Raw genomic sequence first — 21,864 nt, forward strand, 5'->3', positions numbered from 1 at the left:
AGTACATCAAGAGAAGAACCCTTTTTGGGATCTTCGTCCTTAGAACTAGAAAATAAAGACTCAGTAATGGCCACAAGGCCTGGAATTTCAGCTTTCCTAGAATTTACAATAGATTCATCGTCCGATTCTTCAAACATCTTCCCTTCGCCTGTGACGATCTCCAGTTTATCGCCTTTGTGATTGATCCATTTTAAAGGTTTCCTCCATCCATGCTCAAAAGTTTCGTTTGAAGGGGTGATCAACGAGGTTGGGTCAAAGGCTTCATCTTGAATGGCGTTTTGATTGGTCACTATTGCAACATTATTTTGCTCTAGTCCAAATAGCAAGTTAAATGCTTGCGATCATAGCACCCTAGAGTTGGGTGTTTTAATTTAACGATACTAAGATCTTCAGCCAAGAAGTAGAAATCATGAAATATCTCACATCCAGGCTTCTTGATTCCTTCCAAAACTAAGGGTCCCGGAAAGTCATAGTGGGTAATGTTCTCCCTCCCTAATGAATTGTCCATTAAGGGTTTGTTGATAGTATGGGAGTAAAGTGATTATACCTTTCTTATTATTGTCTCTACGTGCTTTGTTTTTGGCATCATGAGACTAATTCTTCTTTTGTTGGTTTATATCCTAATCCAAAGGAGAAGATTTTCTTTGGGGTAGGAAATAAGAGAGATTTCTTCATTCCTATTCCCAAAGGCATCCTAGGAAAGTAACTACTCTTGAGCAAGATGTTGTTTACTATCCGAGTGGAATATGGATCAAGCTTGAATGGTTCTTCCAAGTCTTCTTCCATTTTAATTGTGAAGATTGGCTCCACGGAAAATCCCCACATGTCCACTTCATCATTATCATAGTTGATTTCTAAGAGTGATTGATCATTTATTGCTATCTTGAGTGGAGAAGCATGTATAGTCATAGGAAGCCCTTGATAGTTCATCCTACTCATTTGATGAAGTGAGGATGGTATTGCACCAAGCTCGTGTATCCAAGGATGTCCAAGTAAAAGGTTGAATGTAGGTTTTATGTCCATAACATATAATTCAACCATCTTTTGAATTGGTCCTGTGGTAATTGGTAGCTTAACAGTTCCATGCACCGATCTTCTCGAATTGTCATAGGCCCTTATGCTTTGTTTTTTTGATTGGAAATCTTTTTCTAGATTAAGGCCTAAGTATTTTGTCGTTCGTAATGGGCATACGTTTACAGCCGACCCATTGTCTACCAAAGTTAGAGGGATGTTGTATCCCTTGCATCCCACATTTAAGTATAACGCATTGTTGTGGGTAATGACCTTTAAAGGCAAATCATCATTAGTGAAAATGATTGACTTGTCGGATTTCTCGCCAGTAAGCAAGCTAACGAGATCTTGAGGGGTTGTGTATGTACTTACAGACAAAGCCGTTAGAGCGTTCATGAGAGAATTCCTATGTTCTTTAGAGGTACTTAGGAGTTCCCAAATGCTAACATTCGCCTTGGATTGGCGAAGTTGATTGACCAATGGATCTACCACCTCAAGTGGAGGTGGTATTGTATTTTGTGTTTGACCTTGAGTTTAATTTTGTGTGGTCGAAGATCCATTTGGTGGTGGTGCTTGGTAGACTCGCCCAGTACGAGTTAAATGATCTATCTCATTTGGGTTAGTCATAGGACTCATAAACCAACTTTCTTCTAGAGGCTTTGGATGTGCCTCCATTTCAAGATGCTCCATGAGTTGTGCTTGATGCCATTGTTCATCCAAGGAGAGATTCGATCAGTCTTGTGATTTCCCCAAGAAATGATCCCAATCAAGCGTTCCATTTGTTTCATTTCTCAAACAAGATGGAGGTGGGAAGGCGGCATACTTAGAGACATATAAGTCTTGAAAGTCGTCGTCCCATAGTCCACATACTTCATTAGTTGCCCTTATGAGTATTGTGGATAGAGGTTCTCCTATGGGCGTGATAAAGTCCAAAGGATTGAACGTGTCACTTCCCATATGTGTTCCTCGATGTGAAACACCCTTAAGGGGGATGCATTATTGTTAGGTTTAGGCGTGGTAATTCTCCCATTGTCTATTAAATCTTGTATTTTGTGCTTTAAAACATAGCAACGTTCAGTATCGTGTCCAACGCTTCTATGATAAGTGATATACGTGTTTTATACAATGGTTTTCCCCGGTTTGATTGCATGATTTTACATGGTTTTGAGCTCTACGGAGCTATTTCTTGCTAACAATCTCTTCTTTAGTGTATTCGATTGTTTTAGTAAGCTTTTCAGGAATATGAAGCGTTTCTAGGCAATTGGACGTGTTTTTAGTAGATTCGGAAGAGTTGATAGCCAAGAACTGCAATTTATGTGGAATGCCCGACCGGGCATGGCTTGCCCGGGCAGACCGGGCAATGAGGAGTTCACAGGAAGAAGCCCAATTCTGAACGGTGCAACGCGCGCCCGATCGGGCAGGCTTCGCCCGGTCAGACCGGGCGATGAAGAAATCAAGTTATGAGATGCAATTTTGGAAACGTGTTACGCGCGCCCGACCGGGCGAGGTTCGCCCGGTCAGACCGGGCAAAGAAGGAAAACTGTCGTATTTTACGCAGCCTTCCTCCGCCCGATCGGGCGAGGTCCGCCCGGTCAGACCGGGCAAAGCTCAAGAACGCGTATTTTCTTATTTTTCCGAAATATTATCTTTTGGGGGTATAAATACCCTTTTGTAATTAACTTTTAGACAGTTAGTTTTTCATTAGTTTTCTCCTTAAGCCCTAGAAAACTCTCAAGAACCCTAGTTTTATTTTCTTAAGCAATTTCAATCTTTAATCCTAGTTTTATTAATTGTTCCTCAAGAATTCAAGATCATCAATTGAAGTATTTGGTATTTCTTACTTTCCATCTCTTTTATTTATTTTATAGTTCTTTAATTATGTGTTCTCTATTAGATCTTGTTTTTGATTTAATTATGATTTGTGAGTAGTTTCCTTAATCCGGGATCTTGCTAAGCCCGATTATGATTGATGTATAAAGTAGATCTTTAAATTCCCCAATAATAATCCCAATTGACATGCTTAATTGATTGTGTTTATGCCAATACTAGATTAGGGATAATTAGTATTGTTATCATCCCTTTGTTCTTATTGCAACGGAAGTTGGGTATTAACGGGATTAGGTTATTTCAATTAAGGGTTTGAAGATCATCACGGAAGTAGATGATTGAATAATTAGGAATCTAGGCATGGTGTTTAATGTCCCTTATTCGCTTGATTCCACGGAAGTAGGCTTGATAGTTAATTTGGGAAGCCATTGATAACTCGGAAGAGACCTTTGGTATTATTATTAGGGATTGCTTTTCTTCTTGTCAATTGATTTATATATTGGGGGTAGATTTATTAGTTTATCAATCATAATCGTGGTGATGCTTGATCTTGGATGCTTTAGTTTATTGATTAATATTTCCTCTAGTTAATTGTGTTATTTAATAAATTAGTTGATTATTATCATCCATTATTGATTGGTCACGTGCTTAGTGATTAATTGAGTCTGATTAATTGAATGAACCATAGTCTCTTGGGATTCGATCCTTACTTGCCCTACTACACAGTTAGAAGGAATAGTTAGGTTATTTTTGTTAGGTACGCGATAAGCCTATCAAATTTTGGCGCCGTTGCCGGGGACTAACGGTTTTCATCTAATTATTTGTGATTCGTTTTTTTTGCTAAGCTTTTGGTTTGTTGCTTTGGCTATTATTAACTTCTTTTTATCTTATGAGTTGATGATATACATGCCTTGGAGATGGATGATTTATTGTCACGTCTTGCATCTGGCCATTGTTCTTGTTATTATCTTTATCATGAAAACCCTGATTGCCCTTATAGTGAGTATTTTGTTCGAGCTCCGGATGATTTTAGAATCTTTCCATTCGTATATGATTATTCTGAAAAACAGTTTGTTCTAAATGAAATTTATTGGAGGATTCATGATGAATATTATCATAATTTGTATAATACGTCGGAGGAAGAATCATTTGTTGAAAAACCGATGGTTAAAGAGTCATTGGTTATAGAATCAGTGGTTGAGGTATCATTGGTTCCAATAGAAGAAGAATCATTAGTTGTAGAACCATTGGTTGAAAAGTCATTGGTTGTAGAACCAATGGTTGAAAATTCTTTTTCCTTTGGTAATGAACTTATTCGTGAGCGTAAAATAATAGAGTCGTTATTGGGTGATGATACAGAACAAGACTACCTCCATGTTCGTTCTATTAATTCTAAATTTTTAGCGGAGGAAGCAGAAGGTTGTGGTGTATCTTCATCTTTTTCTTTTGATTTTTCTTTTTACCTTGAGTTTTCTTTGTGTGCTCCTAATCTTTTCTATGTAAGGATTACTGTGCTTGCAATTGAGCCCTATATAGTGCTTAATGAAATGTTTGCAGGAGCGTATGATAAGTTACTCAAGGCGTTAAGTTCTTCTGATGGAAGGAGAATGGTCAAGCTTAAGACCTTGATAAACTAGCGCTTTACGGGAGGCAACCCGTATTTCATTATTTTTATTTTAGTCTTTTCTAATTTTTGTGTTTTCGTTTGTTTTATTTTAGAGAGGTAAGGAGAGGATATTTTATTCTTGTGGGAGTTTCTATATGTGTAGGTTTTGATCTAGAAAGGTTTCGATTTTAAAGGAGAAGAAAGCTGGATTGTACTCGGGTTCGCTCGGGCAGAGCTCGCCCGATCGGGCGCGCGTACGGATCAGCAAAACTGCTCAAGTTCAACAGGCCGTAACTTTTACGTTTCTTATCGGATTTTTGCGTGTGACCTATCGTTGGAAAGCTCTTCAAGTCTACTTTCCAACACAATTAGAATCACTGCATTATAATTTATACAAAAAAAGTTATGATCAGAATAGTACGCATAACTCAATTTTTATATTTTTCCCACTAACACTTTGTTTCATTCTTGCCCAAATTTGTTCCAAAGAGATGCATTGAAATCCTCGAGGCTTTGGTGACATTGTTGTGGTGATGATGATAAGTAGTAGTCGCCTTGACTACTAGCTTCCCTTTAAGACAATGAGGACATTGTCTGATTTTGGCTTGGGGGAGATTTTTGGATTAAGGTATCTTTCTTTTCTCTCTCTTTTTGTTTTTTGACGTATTCAGTTTAGTTTTATTTCTTTCATAGTCTAGATTTTATTGCTTTCTAGGTTAGATTTTATTGCTTTGAAAAAGAAAAAAAAAATACAAAAATACGATCCAATGAATAATAAATCATGCTTCCCTGTGCCCCATTCATGAAAATTGTTTTAATTCTTGGTATATGATGACGAGTATTGTGGATAGGTTAGCCATGATTTGATGTTTGATTGCTTGGATGTCTTACCATGAGTCAATTTTGCCCAACTACTTGTGAATATAGTGCTTGACTAGTTGATTTGGTTAGGAATGTGTGTTAGTTCCTGGTATGTCAATGAAGTTGAGTATTGGTTTATAACTTTGAGTAATGTTTGCATGACTCATTAATATGCACATTGAGGAGGACGAAGGCATTTGTTCCTCTAGGTGGCCTTCAGACGATATTAGATACATTTGTTCCCTTCTTGCTACCCATGTTGTTGCTTGTGCCCTTTTATTGTTTATTTTGCCACATTACAAGCCTATTTAAGCCCCATTGGTTACTAGTCCCAAGCTTAGCTTGGGGGAGCTAATAGTGAGTGAGGCGAGGGAGTTGTAGTGTGCATGTAATTTGCACAATTTTGGGTGGATTTGAGAAGTTTCTTATTTGTTCTTATTGTTGTGGATTGAAAAAAAAAAGAAAAAAAAAATTGAAAATTTATTGTGCAAAGAAAAAAAAAAAAAAAAATTCCAATGTGAGAGAAAAGAAAAAGAAAGAGCAAAGGAAAAAAAAATTGTTTCAATGTTCAAGTGTTCTAATTGAAGGCTGCTCAAGAAAAAAAAAGAGAGTTCAAAGTTTGTTTGTTTACTCAAGTTCTATAATTTTATATTTTGTATATATGAGTGAAATTTTAAGTGTTGGAAATTTTTAATATAATTGGGATGTTTGGTGAATTTTTGGTAGAGCTGAGTTGTGTTGGAGATGATTTGGTCATTAATTTGTTTTGACCTTGGTTTTATTTATTAGGATTTTGGCTCCCTTAAGCATAGCTTTACTCTTACATTTTCCCAAATATTTCCCACCTTTTACCCTAGCCTTACATTACAAGCTTTGAAGACCTTCTGACCTTTGTGCATAGAGTTGTGTGAATGTGAAATTAGTTGTTTTCCAATGCAAAGAATGATTTGATATATTTCGAGTCGACTGCTAGGTTGAGTGCTTGTTTTCTTAAAACACACGAGTGCGTGAGTTTGGGAGGGCATTGTTCACATTTAAAGGAGTTGGATGGAGAGCGATCGAGTATATCTTTTACTCGCCACATAAATGAGAGTTGAGTGTGTGAACACTAGTCTTGAATTCTATATGCTCTTGTGGTTTGCTCTATGTGACTATTGTCAGACAGGATGAGTAGTCAGATGGATTTGATTGGTTGACTTTGATGCATAACTGTCGAGTTTACCTTTAATCGTATTTATTGATTTGAATTGCTTTTGGGGTGAAGTATTGATTTATTTATTCATTGCTTTGCTTAGGGACAAGCAAAGGTTTAGCTTGGGGGAATTTGATATACGTGTTTTATACAATGGTTTTCCCCGGTTTGATTGCATGATTTTACATGGTTTTGAGCTCTACGGAGCTATTTCTTGCTAACAATCTCTTCTTTAGTGTATTCGATTGTTTTAGTAAGCTTTTCAGGAATATGAAGCGTTTCTAGGCAATTGGACGTGTTTTTAGTAGATTCGGAAGAGTTGATAGCCAAGAACTGCAATTTATGTGGAATGCCCGACCGGGCATGGCTTGCCCGGGCAGACCGGGCAATGAGGAGTTCACAGGAAGAAGCCCAATTCTGAACGGTGCAACGCGCGCCCGATCGGGCAGGCTTCGCCCGGTCAGACCGGGCGATGAAGAAATCAAGTTATGAGATGCAATTTTGGAAACGTGTTACGCGCGCCCGACCGGGCGAGGTTCGCCCGGTCAGACCGGGCAAAGAAGGAAAACTGTCGTATTTTACGCAGCCTTCCTCCGCCCGATCGGGCGAGGTCCGCCCGGTCAGACCGGGCAAAGCTCAAGAACGCGTATTTTCTTATTTTTCCGAAATATTATCTTTTGGGGGTATAAATACCCTTTTGTAATTAACTTTTAGACAGTTAGTTTTTCATTAGTTTTCTCCTTAAGCCCTAGAAAACTCTCAAGAACCCTAGTTTTATTTTCTTAAGCAATTTCAATCTTTAATCCTAGTTTTATTAATTGTTCCTCAAGAATTCAAGATCATCAATTGAAGTATTTGGTATTTCTTACTTTCCATCTCTTTTATTTATTTTATAGTTCTTTAATTATGTGTTCTCTATTAGATCTTGTTTTTGATTTAATTATGATTTGTGAGTAGTTTCCTTAATCCGGGATCTTGCTAAGCCCGATTATGATTGATGTATAAAGTAGATCTTTAAATTCCCCAATAATAATCCCAATTGACATGCTTAATTGATTGTGTTTATGCCAATACTAGATTAGGGATAATTAGTATTGTTATCATCCCTTTGTTCTTATTGCAACGGAAGTTGGGTATTAACGGGATTAGGTTATTTCAATTAAGGGTTTGAAGATCATCACGGAAGTAGATGATTGAATAATTAGGAATCTAGGCATGGTGTTTAATGTCCCTTATTCGCTTGATTCCACGGAAGTAGGCTTGATAGTTAATTTGGGAAGCCATTGATAACTCGGAAGAGACCTTTGGTATTATTATTAGGGATTGCTTTTCTTCTTGTCAATTGATTTATATATTGGGGGTAGATTTATTAGTTTATCAATCATAATCGTGGTGATGCTTGATCTTGGATGCTTTAGTTTATTGATTAATATTTCCTCTAGTTAATTGTGTTATTTAATAAATTAGTTGATTATTATCATCCATTATTGATTGGTCACGTGCTTAGTGATTAATTGAGTCTGATTAATTGAATGAACCATAGTCTCTTGGGATTCGATCCTTACTTGCCCTACTACACAGTTAGAAGGAATAGTTAGGTTATTTTTGTTAGGTACGCGATAAGCCTATCAATAAGCACAATAAGCATTACCATTCCATTGAGGAAACCTCTTTTCTGGTGGAGTGGGTGGTGTTGGCCCTGTTGGGGCAAGCAAGCCTTTTTCATTTAGTTTTTTTAGCAATTCTTTATAGCTTACAGGAAAAGGAGTAAATTTTTTCTCTTTTGTCCATCTTTTCCTAGGATCATCATATCGATTCGTGTTATTCTATTGCGTGGAAGTCGCAAATACGTCAATAAAGGATGATGCATTATTATTCCCCTTCTTGTAGTTATTCTTAGGATGATGATGATAATGAGGTTTGTTTGCTTTTTCCTTAGCAAGATCATCTTCAATACTAGTAACCACATAATAGACCTTTTGAAAAGTGTCTAGACCAAGGTAACGTAGATGTTTGTTGTACTTTTCATGACAATTGTCAATGAACTTTTGTACTAACTTGAGTTCAGGAGGCCTTAGGGCAAGGTGGGCCGCCTTTTCTTTCCATCTACCATAGAAATCTAAGGAACCTTCAACGTCGCCTTGTTTAAGCATCCACTACTAGAAAACAGCTAAATTTCAACGGAAAAAATCCATCGGAAACACCTCGTTTCCGTCAGAAAACCCATTTTTGTCGGAATAGGTTGTCGGAATAGGTGTTGTAGGAAAATTGATGTTTTCCAACGGAAATTCCGTCGGAACTAGTTTTCCGACGGAATTTCCGATGGGATTTTTCTGTCGGATGACAAATTCTGGCCCAGGAAAGTCCGTCGGAAAATTCCGACAGAAAGTGCCGCCGGAAAATCCGTCGAAAAATTCAATTAAAAAAAAATGCACCCAACCCTTCAACCACCAGCCCACACCTTATAACCACCAGCCCCCACCTAGAACCACCAGGCCCCACCTTATAACCACCAGCCGCACCTAGAACCACCAGCCCCCACCGTAGAACCACCAGCCCCTACCCCAACCACAGAACCACCAGCCCCTACCCCAACCACAACCGACACTACCACACCAAAAATGAACCCCAAAAAACGAAAATCAATCCCGAAAACACCAAAAAAAAACGAAAATTAAACACCAAAACACGAAAATAAACCCCAATGAAACGAAATCCCACAAAAAAAATCGAAAATTAACACCAAAAAACGAAAATTAGCCCAGGCATCTTAAAATCGACAACGAAATCGAAAAAATCCATACAAAATAAAATCAAAACCTGTAGATCTACAAATTTAAACAGATTTTCATTTTAAAAAAAGATAATTTTATTACATGAAATATATAAATATACAATTATCCAATAAAATTCAAAAATTAACATAACAATTACAAAAAAATTAACTGGATCTACAATTACAATTATTGTTGCGTCGTTGTTGTTGCTGTTGCGTGGTTGTTGTTGATGTTGCGTGGTTGTTGTTGCATTGTTGCGTCGTTGTTGCTGTTGCGTTGTTGCGTCGTTGTTGCGGTCGACGGTGGTGGACGGAGAAAGAAGAGGATGATGGAGAGAGGCAAGGTAAAGATGAGAGGAAAGGGAAGAGGAGAAGATGGAGAAAACTAAAGGGAGGAAAGGAGAAGAGAAGGAGAGGAGGGGCAGAGGGAAAAGAGGAAAGAGAAGAGGAGAGGAGAGAGAAAGGAAATGAGAATCAAAAGGGGAAAGTGAAAAGAGGCGGAGAGGAGAGGAGAGGAGATGAGTTAGATATTTAGGGTTTTTTTTTTTAAAACAAGTGATTTAAAAAAACAAATTAACCGACGGAAATTCCGTCGTAAATCTCCGATGGGTACAAATTCCATCGGAAAATTAAATTTCCGACGAAATAATCCGTCGGAAAGTACATATTTTCCGACGGAATAATTTTCCGTTGGAAATTTTTGACGGATTTCCGACATAATTGTTTATTTCGTCGGAAATATACGACGGAATATAATTCCGTCGGAAATATTGGTATTTATGACGAAATTTCATGTTCGTCGAAACTGTTCCGTCGGAATTCCACCTGATTCTTGTAGTGATCTCGAAGTCACGTAAAGTTGACTTGAACTCTACGTTAATCTCGTATTAGGTGATGAAAGCCGAACTACATCTTCCCATGTTGCTTTGAAATTTGGATCTAGCCTATAATACCACTCTCTCGCGGTTGGGTCTAGTGATAAAGGGAAAGTCAAAGCATAAAGCTTAAGATCAACTCCCTTTAGTGTCATAGTGCCAGTAAAACACATTAAATGATTTTGTGGATTATTGGTCACCTTAAATATTGGCAAGTTCGTAGCTACGAACTTTTCTGGTAAAGTAAGTCCTGGGGGAGGAGCAAACTTTTTTGCGTCAAAGTACTTGTTCCCCATTGTAGAACGAAGAACTAGCTTCTCTAACGACTTTTCTTTGATGGATAATTGCTCCATCTTTTCTTGTAATTCTAATGCTTCAACTTTTTTCTTTTCAGCATTTTCCATCTTCTTAATTCTCCTCTCCTCGGCCTCTTGAGCCTTTTCCTCTCTCATACGAAGAATCACTTGTTGAAGTTCTTCGATAGTTGTCATTGTTGTGGACTAGGATTAGTTGTCGAATGAAAGTGGTTTGAAAGGGGTTGATCTTTGGATGATAAACGTAGAATGCGAGTGGCCGGGGGTCCTATTTCCCAAGCATGAAAACCGGCCCTAAAGGACTATGAAAGGTTAAGTAAATCGATACGCTTGCTTTTGAAGAAAAAAAAAAAAGAAAAAAGACGCAAAATATACTCTAACGGATAACATCGCCCTTAACAATTCTTCAATGAAGATATTATTCGGACGAGTCAATTTCTTTTTTGAGAAATCAAAACTGACTCGTCCAGTGGGCGCGCGCAAGTTACTAAGTTGCGCGCGACTGTCGCGCGCAGCAAAATAACTTGCGCTGGGAGGGGTCGCGCAACTTCTTGAGTTGTGCGCGCCACCTGCTCGTAGTATTTTTTTTAATTCGATTTTTTTTTATTTGACCCTTTTTTTTATGTTATCCTTTAATTGTGACGCTAAATCACAAAGAGACAACTTTGTAATTGGGAACCTAGACCAAACTAAAAAAAAAAAGAAGATTATCCTAACACGTTGCACATAGTCACATAATCACATAAGCATGTTATAAGTCAAGATTCACGCAATGCCATTCTAAGGTAAAAAAACTCTTAGGTGTCCAAAGGTACCACACCTAAAGAAACGATGCATAAATCAATCACTCAACGTGTTGACCCATGACATCGCCCTCCCAACATTTTGTTGGTGATATGGGTGGGATGATTGTTATTGATTTTGGGATAGACGCCTAGTGTTGGCGACCCCTAGTCAATGAGCCAATCCCCAATGGTTTAAGTGTGCTATGCTTATACATGATGCAATGTTGCTTGTTTGGTTTTTACTTTTGTGCAAAAGGAAGATATTATGCGTTCAAGTCTCGCTCTCTAACTAGAGATTATCCAAGTTAATTCTTGTTACAACCCATAGGCAACCTAGTGTTGGATACCTTGGACCATACTACGAATTAATCATGTAACCTCTAAGTCCCCAGCGGAGTCGCCACTGTAAGGAGGGTGATCCTATCGCAAGAGGTACTCTCCTTAAATGCCCTTGGCCACTTAAAAGCCTAGGACTTTACACTTGTTAAGGTGTAGTAGGATTTTAATTCCTGACTGTTTGGGGGACCTTCAATTAGAATTAATTCTATCATCACGCTTTTCTATAAGAAACAAGTAAGAGTCGCCAATGAGTTTTAGGAAAAACTCATAAACCTCGTTCATGCCTTTCTTCCATGTAGAGTTCATGGAATAATTAGCACAAATCATAAGTTTACCCATGCCCAAATTGGTCTATAAACCAGAAATGAGTTCGGGAGCGAGGGTACTAAGATAACGTTCCTTTTAGAGGGGAATCGTCATCCTAGCCCTAGTACGACCTCTAGTAGCTCTTCCTTTTTGAAAATTTCGTCACCAAACAATATATGCAACGCGATACCTAAAACTATGTTAGTTGATTTTATTTACAAGCATTAATTCACGTAAGAATTACATTGCAAAGTCGTTATTCTTATTTAATAAAATTCGTGGAACAATAGTAAACAAGATTCGCCTTGGCTTAGGTAATCAACCAACAATTATTTGATTCAATTCTAGTCTTTATTTAACGCAAGATACTATGTGGAATTGATTAATTAATTATTTTAAAAGTGATCAAACAACACTAATTAATTAATTAAAGTCCTTTTAAACAAGAAAAAAAGGTGATTTAACTAAGTGCTCGGGAATTTACCACTTCTCTTTGCTAAATCTCTGTTTAGAACACCTATGGACACCTTCTTGTTGGGGAACCTCCACCGTAGTAACAAAGTATCGAAAGGGTGAGTGTTTGAGACAAGAGGGCTAGGTTGCACAAGTTCACAAGTTATTTCGCCAGAGTTTTAGGTTAATTTCTGTCTGTTGAAGCCTCAATTTAAGCTCGTATTTATAGAGAAGGATTAGGTTTAGGGTTTCGAGCTTTCTGCCGCAGTAAGTGTCGCGCGCAATAGATGAAGTTGCGCGCGGCATCCCAACGCAAGTTATAAAGTTGTGCAGCGCAACTATTGGTTTTGCGCGCGGCTTTATGGTAAGATTCGATTTTATATTTTCCGTTTAATTTCTGAATAATTACAAATATTCCATAACGCAACTCTGAAAGTTGCGCTGGGTGTCTCGCGTAACTGAATTAGTTGCGCGCGGCAGCCCAACGCGACTTTGTGAGATGCGCGCGGCTTTTTTCTGCGGCAGCACTATGTTTTAAACTAGGCGCTCCTAAATCCGTCGTTGTTAGGGTTTAAGCACGGGCTTAAGCCTAATTATGATCGGGTTTAGTTAATTGGACCTTTGTTTTGGCTTTTCTTTAATTTGGGCTAGTCTTTTGTGTTTTGGGGCTTAACCAGTTATCCATAAGTATTCTTCACTTTGATCCAACACGAAGATGGCTTTATTTATCGTCATTGCAATTCCTGTCGGGACAGGAGGCCAAAAGTAGATGTCTACACCTCAGTAGCTTTCTGTGTTCGATAAAATTTTCCAGTTTTTCGCAGCATTATTTCGATCCTAGTTGTGAAAGATATTTCTCAAATTTCCTACGTGTAAAAATCCTATGTTTTAACTCATTACTAATGGTGTTTCAAATGAGATCTTTTTTATGCATATGACAATAATGTTAATAAAAATACGCACATGAAATACTTAGAACTTTTCGAGTCTCATCCACTCATTCTAAATCATTGCCGAAATAAATTTCAGGAATTAAAATAGAAATCCTCCCCAGTGAAGTCGCCAAAAACTGCAGGGAATATTTCAAGCATTACCCCAATCTTGAACCCCACTGTGTTCATACACTTAAGCATGGTGGCGTCCAAAGGGAAGGAAGCTAGATCAAAGGAGTCGCCAACTAGTTTTAAGAACTTGTAAACCGTCCACGGGGTGAAGGTTACAGCCCTTAACAATCTAGGAGATCGTTAACTCCAATAGGTCTGGAACCATGACTGGAAGTACGGGGATGAAGGTACAAATCCAACCTAAAAGAGATTGAACCTGCCCTAATAATAGGCCTCTACTTTATTCTGATCGTATTCATGTGTGCTTTCTGACTAACATGGAAACAATAGGTTAACCCTAAACCTTTTTAATCTATGTTGGTTGAATATTAATGCACAAACATAATATTATTGGCGATCACTGGAATTATAATCAAATTAACCCTAAACAAGATTATTAATTATCTTATTCAGCGTGATTACAAGTACCAATTCCCTTTAAACATGCATAAAAGGTGTGATCAAGCAATAACAATAAAAATCAAGCAATATAATAATAAAAATAAATATCATAATAATAATTATAACAATGTTAAAGCATAACAATAGCAAGATCCTAGGCATGATACTAACAAGATTAATAACAAACCCTAGCGTGTCACTAAACATCAAAGATCAAATATTTAGCTCTAACATGATACTAACATGCTATTAAGAAAGAAAATAGGAAACATTGTAGGAATCATAATAAGCATATTTGATATTATATCCTTTTCCCTAAACATGATACTAGGAATCATTGTTGTCATTCAAAACATCAAATTAAGGAAAACATCCTAACATGATACTAGGAATCAAAATAGGAACCTAGACATGTTTTCTATATCATAATATCAATGCAAACAATTAAAACACTTACTTGGATGCTTTGTATCTCTTTCTAATAACAAAATACACACGTTAGTAACTTCTAGGAAAATATAAAATTAAAACAATTAAATTAAATAATTGAAAGAGAGATTTGAGACCAAACCCTCAGAAATTAAACCTTTCACGTATAGGTCGAAGGTAACTTCGAACTTGGCTAGGTGTGCTAGATCTTGTGAATGCGGAATTTTGTTTGAGAAAAGCTAGTTTAGAAAAGAGAGAGAGAGAGAGAGAGAATATATCAAGAGTTTCTTGATGAGAGTTGGTAATAAGAATTAGATGAGAAGAATTGAGAATTGATGATTGGAAACGGAGGTTTTAGGAGGCTATTTATAGAGAAAATAAGCCAGATTAGATAAAAAACGAATCAGAGTTTCGAAAACAATAAAACACGACGTTGTCGCCAAACACGCGCCTGTCGCCAGACGCCGCGCGTGTCGCCAGGCGACAGACGTGTCGTATGGCGCTGCAATCAGTTTTCCACGCGTTTTCTTATTTTGATAAAATTTATGCGTACAAGAGGGTAGAATCATATTTTCCTTAAAAACACTTCTTTTATTCTAAATAAAACTCTTAAAAGTCAATTTATCAATGCTAATCAAATTAGGATTCAAAAGAACTTTCTAGAAGATTCTAGAAGACTATAATCAATCCTAATCGCATTAGGAATGATAAATCAATAATAGGCCCTTCTCTAGATCATTGGGCCGCATATAAAGATCAAACCGGACCCAGTTAAGTAATTTGGCCATAACTTCCTCATTATTCATCGGAATTGGGTTTATAATATATTGTTGGAAAATTCTTTTTGTACCCGACCCAACTACACTATTATTGGACCCTTGACATGGACCAAACCAAACTAGATTGACTGTTTTCTCAAAATAGGTTTTCAAAAATAAAGAGAAAGAAAAGAATTAAAAACTAACCGCAACTCTAGACTTTCCACACTTTCACTTCATTCAATTATGATTCGACGTGGAAGATACTTATCATTTGATTTGGTTTTGGGGAGTCACAAATAGGTGTCTACAATGGTATGCAAAAATGATAAATTTATAAGAGTCCAAAGCCATCCAATTTCTGACCGTTAATCACGTGAGCTTCACATCACATTTGATCTAATTCTCCCATCCCGCCGTCAAACTATTCAAATAAATAAATAAATAATTCTTTTTTTTTTTGAAAGAAAAATAAATAAATAATTCTAAAAAGCAATAAAGAAAAAAAGAAAAGGTATTTCAAAAAAAAAAAAAAAGAAAAAAAGAAAAGGAGACATTCGTCCATGTCTCCAGTCTCCCCAACGGCTACTCCAATTGACGTTCTTAAACCCCAAAAATACTTCAATCTTTAACTCCAACAAAATAAAATCTCATCAAAAATTTTCCAATTTTACAAACAATCAAACATTCAAACCTCTCAACATCAATGGAATCAGTTACACCTCCTGAATATCACAAATCAGAGCCAACCCACAAAATTAAATCAGCTTCAAGATTAGCTTTAATGGCTAATAACCCAGATTATGGGAGTGATACAGATAATCAAATTCCCCATTTTTCAGTAGAATATGCTCCTTCTCCGTCATCGCCGAAGCGTCAAAAGACGCCATCATCTACACCTTCAAAACCATCAATTAATAAGCCGAAAAACTTCCTCCCTCTTCATGAACACCTGCTTCTTTCTCCTTCCCCTGTGCGGAAGTCCCGAACCCGGCTTTCAGACCGTCTCGAAACAGCGGATGATTCTACTGAACATAGGAGGCGGTGTAAGACAAGGACTAGCTCTAATGGGTTACCTGCTTGTTATTCGCCTCGTAATCTTAGGAGATCAAGGAGAAAGATGATTGATACTGAGGAAAGAGAAATTGTTGGTGTTGATGAAGTTGTGAAACCCAGAAGAAGAAGAATTAGTGGAAAGTCTAAGAAAGAGAAGATCGCTTCACTTCCTTCTCTTACTCCTTCAAGTAATTAACTTCCCCTTTTCTTTATCTTTTTTATTTCTCTTTTGTAATTTGTATAATTATTAAATTTATCAATTGGGTTTTGTGAATTAGAAGGCAATGTTGGAGAAGAATGTGCATTGGATCATCTTGGACAGATAATATGGGAATTGATTGTGTGGAGAGATGTTGCTAAATCAACCCTTTGGTTTGGTTTTGGGTGTCTTTGTATCTTATCTTCTTCCTTTACTAAGGGACTAAACATTAGGTAACAAATTTTTTAATATTTTTAATTGATTATAGTTAATTAGTTATGTTTCAAAATGGTTTATAATTTTATTGTTAATTGGGTATAAACTATATGTCATCATTTGCTTCGCAATTTGAAGTGTAATTTACGGGTTTAGAATATCATTCAGCAAACTAACACATTATAATTGTGTTTTTTATAGCCTTTTCTCAGTGATCTCCCAACTTGGTCTTCTACTTTTGGCAGCATCATTCACAACAAATTCTTTGCATCAAAGGTAAAACCGTAAATAATGCAATTTAATTTAGAAAATTACACAAAAAATTACTAGTACTACGTTTACTTATCTAAAATGTTGTCATTTATGTAGGGAAAGCACGCCAAGAAATGTGGAAGTAAGCTTGAAAGAGGATGACATATTGAGAGTAATTAGAGTGCTGCTGCCAGCTCTTAACCTTGTTATTTCGAAAACAAGAGAGCTTTTCTCTGGAGAGCCATCAATGACCCTTAAAGTAAATTATAATTACAAATACTTTCTAGTTTTTACTCAACTACCCAAATTATTTGGAAATTTTCATTGTTTTCAGATGTTTCTTTAGGCATTCACATTTGCTATGATGATACAGGTAGCTTTGTTACTCTTGGTTGGCTCGGCTTATGGTCACCTTTTAACACTTTGGAGACTTTGTGCACTTGGTACAAGCATTTAACGCCGTATAGTTTTCCTTGAATTGCAATTATATTAGATACCTTAGTTGAGTTTTTATCCTAAATTGCAGGATTTTTAACTAGCTTTACGGCCCCGAAGCTATATTTCTCATATGCTGCTCAGATAGATAGAAAAGGTACTAATAAAAAAAAGGAAAAAAGAAAAAGAAAAGATTGCCCTTTAATTAACAAGAGAATTGTTGTTATTTAGGCATTGACAGAATTTTTTTTTTTATTCACTAGCTGAGCAATGCAAGTCAAGGGTACTTGAAGCATGGCGAGCGTGTAACCACAAGAAGATTGTAGCTGCATCAGCAGTTACAGCCTTCTGGAGTCTGTCAAGTGTCAAAACCCGAATCATTGCAGGTGATGCCTCTTATCTTGTATTAGGCACAACATTCGTAGCAAGAATATAAAGTCACATGTGCTATGTTGAGTAATCATTTGAGTTTGTTCCCTGTAAATGACCTGCTTGATGTAAAAACTATTTTGTTCAAATTGGTCACTTGTTGGTTTCACATTATATAAACCACCTAAATTAGGAGTAGAGCCATTTTTCGTTTCATTGCTTTACCCGGCATAATGTTTAACTGAGCTGATATTCCTGTTGAGGTCCTGTCAGGTTTCGATAACAAGCTGAGAGGCTACTAAGCTTTGTGGCATTGACTACATATTTGAACTTCGAGATTTTATCTGGAAAAAAGCTTTTGAAACAGGGAAAAACACTGAATTCAAAAGCTGTCAAGTGTGAGATAAGTCATAAAACCAAGTAGCTAATGGAAGCATGATTAATGCAAAAAATTTAAAATTGCCAGTTTTTACTCAGGCTTGGGTTTTTGGAAGTACTCTGTGATATAGATTAGTAGTTCAGTCAAGGAGTATTCTATCTGATAAGTTTCTGTTCTGCTACTGTTGCCACTTATAACAAAATAATCTGTATTTAGATAAGAGAAAGAAAAAAATATGCGAAATATGAGGATGATTGAGTAGCAGCAGGTTCCTCAGATTTTTCCATGGCTGGGTGACCTAATTCTAATGCACTTGTCCCTATTTTGGTATCTGGCAACCACATTTTGGGCTGCCTAACAGTTTAAGAGATTGCTTTTCAAATACAATCAGCATTCAGTTGGGTGGTGGTGTCAAATTATGCTTGTGAACATTAGAACAAATCAATTCCCAAAACTTTATAAGCAACTCTTTGAAATAAACGCATAGTGTAAATTTCAAGATTTGATTTCTTAAACTTGATTGTATAGTGTAGCATATGCTCTGCTGTTTGTTATCTACCTCATCAACATGTGTTGATAATTATTGTTACATTGTTCAGCTGCTAGGGCATCTATTGAACTTCATCTTTTTTTTTTGTCTTTTGTTTGCAGCTTTCATTGCCTTAGTGATACTGCGATACTATAGGCAACTCTCAGAAACCAAATTTGAAGAACTTTCACCAACAGAACAGGAAGTGGAGCCAGAAAAACGAGCTGTAATAGATGAAGAAGAAAAGGAGCCAGAAAAGGCATTGGTTGTGGCTGACAGAAAGTGATACTTTCAGAAACCAAGTAAGCAGGCATCCCAATCAATGTGAGAAAAGTAGGAAAAGTGACTGCTAAAACCAATGAGTTAAAAGTTTATTCTTCTTCCACATTCATGTACAAATGTAACTTTCATATATATATATTTTTTGCTTGTAATAAAGAGTACGTTGATTCAAATTTTATAAATTCACTTCTTCAGTCAATTTTTCATCATCATGGGGAGTATATAGAAGGTTCATTAGATCTTGAACTTCAGGGTTTGACATTCTACCAGAAGTGAACTCTTGAACTTCTCCATTGATTTCAATGGAACTACATCCCTTTTCTTTTAGAACTTGCTTCTCTTTCATCTCAATTCGCTGTTTGATGGCTTGTTTAAACTGACCTGAGGCTGCATAGACATTAGACACAAGTATATATGCAGAACTATCATTAGGGTCAATCTCACGGATATAATTTCCTGCCCGTTCTGCCATCTCAATATTTCCATGCTTCCTACAAGAAGAGAGCAACGATCCCCATATGATAGCATCTGCTTCTATTGACATCTCTCTTATTAGCTGCTCTGCTTCATTTAGAAAGCCTTCTTGACCTAACACTTCAACCATGCAGTTGTAATGCTTAATTGATGGCTTAAGTTTGTATCTTTCAGACATTAACAAGAAAAGTTCTCTGGCTTGTTTGACATCACCCTTGTTTATACAAGCTGTCAAAACTCCAAGGAAAGTGACATCGTTAGGCTCAGACGAGGAGATAAGCTGTGAGAATAACTGGAACGCTTCCTCTTCACACCCATTATTGGCTAAGCCAAAAATCATAGAATTCCAACTTGATAATCCTTTGATAGTAGCCTTCTCAAAGAATCGACGTGCCTTGTTGATGGCACCACACTTGCAATACATGTCCACAATTGCAGTAGTCATAAGGACATTAAACTCAAATCTGTTCTTACTTGTATAATGGTATATCCAATCTCCTTGTCCAAGGGATCCCAAATTTGCACAAGCGTTTAATAAGCTAACCATTGTGAATTTATATGCCTTGATCCCCTCGTCTTGCATCCTCTCGAAAAGCTCCATAGCTTTCGTAAATTTATCATTCCTTACATACCCACTTATCATAATATTCCACGAGATGGCATTTCTCTTCAACCCCATCTTGTTAAATAATCTCCTTGCTTCATCAATCTCCCTCTTCTTTGCTAGGCCCATGATCAGTGAGTTCCAAGCCACCACATCGAAATCCTCCTCCCTGTCAAAGAGCTTATAGGCTTCACTCAAACTTCCGGAGTTTGCATACATATGAATGATAGTATTCCTCACGAACGGATCAAACTCAAGGCCTAGTTTTATTATTCTTCCATGAAGCTGAGCTCCATAGTCAGGAAGTCCTAGTTGAGCATATGCTTTAAAGAGAGAAGGGTAGGTGAGCCTTTGAAGTTCAATTGTTGAGCTGTTTAACATGTCCATGAAGAGTAAAATTGCATTTTGAGGTACTGAGCTTTGGGAGAAACCCCGAATAATGGCATTCCACATAAAGAGGTTTGGATTATGGATACGGGAGAATATCGAATAAGCATAGTTAATGTCAGCTGCAGGGGATGTAGCAGTAAAAGCTAATACACGACTAATGGCTATTGGATGCTTAGATAAGCCGGTTTTTACGAGGTGGGCATGGATTTTCTTAAGGTCATGCATTGCGTTGCATTGATTTTCAAGCATTGTGAGGTGATAATCATTGGAAATGAACTTTGAAATGTTGGTTTGCGATGGAGTGAGCATGCAAAGGCTTATTGTTCCCATGTTTTTCAGTTACTTATTTTGATGAAGGTTGTGTTTGATTCAGGTAGGAAAGAAAGAGAACCTTGGGAATGTGTGGTCATTACAACAGCGTAGAGGATAGTACTGATGAATATTCTGTAAATTTTAATCCCTCCCAAAACCACTAAAAAAATAAATTATTTTTGTTTTTCCTTTTTCCAAATACGTTTGGAGTAGGCCACCTGTAGGGAATATTTCAAGTTATCCTACACTTGAGTCTCATTGTGATCATGCACTTAAGCATGATAGTGTCCAAAGGAAAGGAAGCTAGAGTAAAAGAGTCGTCAACAAGTTTTAGGAACTTATAAACCGTTCACATGGTGAAGGTTACACCCCTTAACGATCCACGATATCGTTAACTCCAATAAGTCTGGAAGCAAAACTGGAAGTTCGGGGATGAAGGTACAAATCCAACCTAAAAGAGATTGAACCTGCCCTAATAATAGGCCTCTACTTTATTATTCTCGTATTCATGTACGTTTTCTGACTAACGTACAATCAATAGGTTTACCCTAAACCTATTTATCTATCTTGGTTGAATATTAATGCACAAATAAGACTATTATTGGTGATCACTTGAATTATATAATCAAATTAACCTAAACAAAATTATTAATTATCTTATTAAGCATGATTACAAGTACAAATCCCCTTTAAACATGCATAAAAGGCGTGATCAAACAATATCATAATAAATCATAATCATTAAAATCATAATTAATATAATCATGTTAAAGCATAATAATAATAGCAAGATCCTAGGCATGATACTAACAAGATTAATAACAAACCCTAGCATGTCACTAAACATCAAAGATTAAAGCTTTATCCCTAACAAGATACTAACATGATATTAGGAAAGAAAAATAGGAAGCATTCTTTTAATCATACTTGATATTAGAAATATTAATTAACCCTAAACATGATACTAGGAAGCAATAAAACATCCTAACATGATACTAGGAATCAATATAATAATCTAAACATGATTTCTATATCAAAGATCAATAAAACAATTAAAGTGTTGGGTTTGGTAAGTCCAACTTACTGCGGAAACAACCCCGACCCAAAGAACCACTCACAATTAATAAAACCATAAAGCATAACAAATAAACATAAAAGGATAAAATCGGAATTTACCTTTGACGCGTGCTTCGCCCTCAAAGTCGGGCTCTTACTTGAAAGCTTTAGCCCCGCTCACACGAGAGCCTCTAACGAAAGTCCACCCGCAAAAACTACTATCGACATTAAGGTCCGTTACCTCAAGGTTAGCGAGGTCCGACCAAAACCCGAG

General features: G+C 36.9%; 2 protein-coding genes across 3 annotated transcripts; one reads left to right on the plus strand and one right to left on the minus strand.

Moving 5' to 3' along the window:
* Positions 1-15,329: 15,329 nt before the first annotated feature.
* LOC110683908 (reticulon-like protein B17) lies at positions 15,330-18,953 on the plus strand. 2 transcript variants are annotated; one of them, XM_021860315.1, is made up of 8 exons: positions 15,330-16,281; positions 16,372-16,525; positions 16,710-16,784; positions 16,878-17,019; positions 17,134-17,203; positions 17,287-17,352; positions 17,459-17,581; positions 18,595-18,953. In XM_021860315.1, the coding sequence occupies exons 1-8, from the start codon at positions 15,744-15,746 to the stop codon at positions 18,756-18,758; spliced, it is 1,332 nt and encodes a 443-aa protein (XP_021716007.1). In that variant the 5' UTR covers positions 15,330-15,743; the 3' UTR covers positions 18,759-18,953. The 2 variants fall into 2 exon arrangements, with proteins under 2 accessions (XP_021716007.1, XP_021716012.1); XM_021860320.1 differs by having other exon boundaries at positions 15,331-16,281; positions 16,375-16,525.
* LOC110683899 (pentatricopeptide repeat-containing protein At2g42920, chloroplastic-like) lies at positions 18,905-20,702 on the minus strand. The gene has a single exon (XM_021860308.1). The coding sequence runs from the start codon at positions 20,550-20,552 to the stop codon at positions 18,930-18,932; it is 1,623 nt and encodes a 540-aa protein (XP_021716000.1). The 5' UTR covers positions 20,553-20,702; the 3' UTR covers positions 18,905-18,929.
* Between the last annotated feature and the right edge of the window lie 1,162 nt (positions 20,703-21,864).

Source organism: Chenopodium quinoa, unplaced genomic scaffold (genome assembly GCF_001683475.1).
Source record: "Chenopodium quinoa cultivar QQ74 unplaced genomic scaffold, ASM168347v1, whole genome shotgun sequence".
Classification (NCBI taxonomy): domain Eukaryota; kingdom Viridiplantae; phylum Streptophyta; class Magnoliopsida; order Caryophyllales; family Amaranthaceae; genus Chenopodium; species Chenopodium quinoa.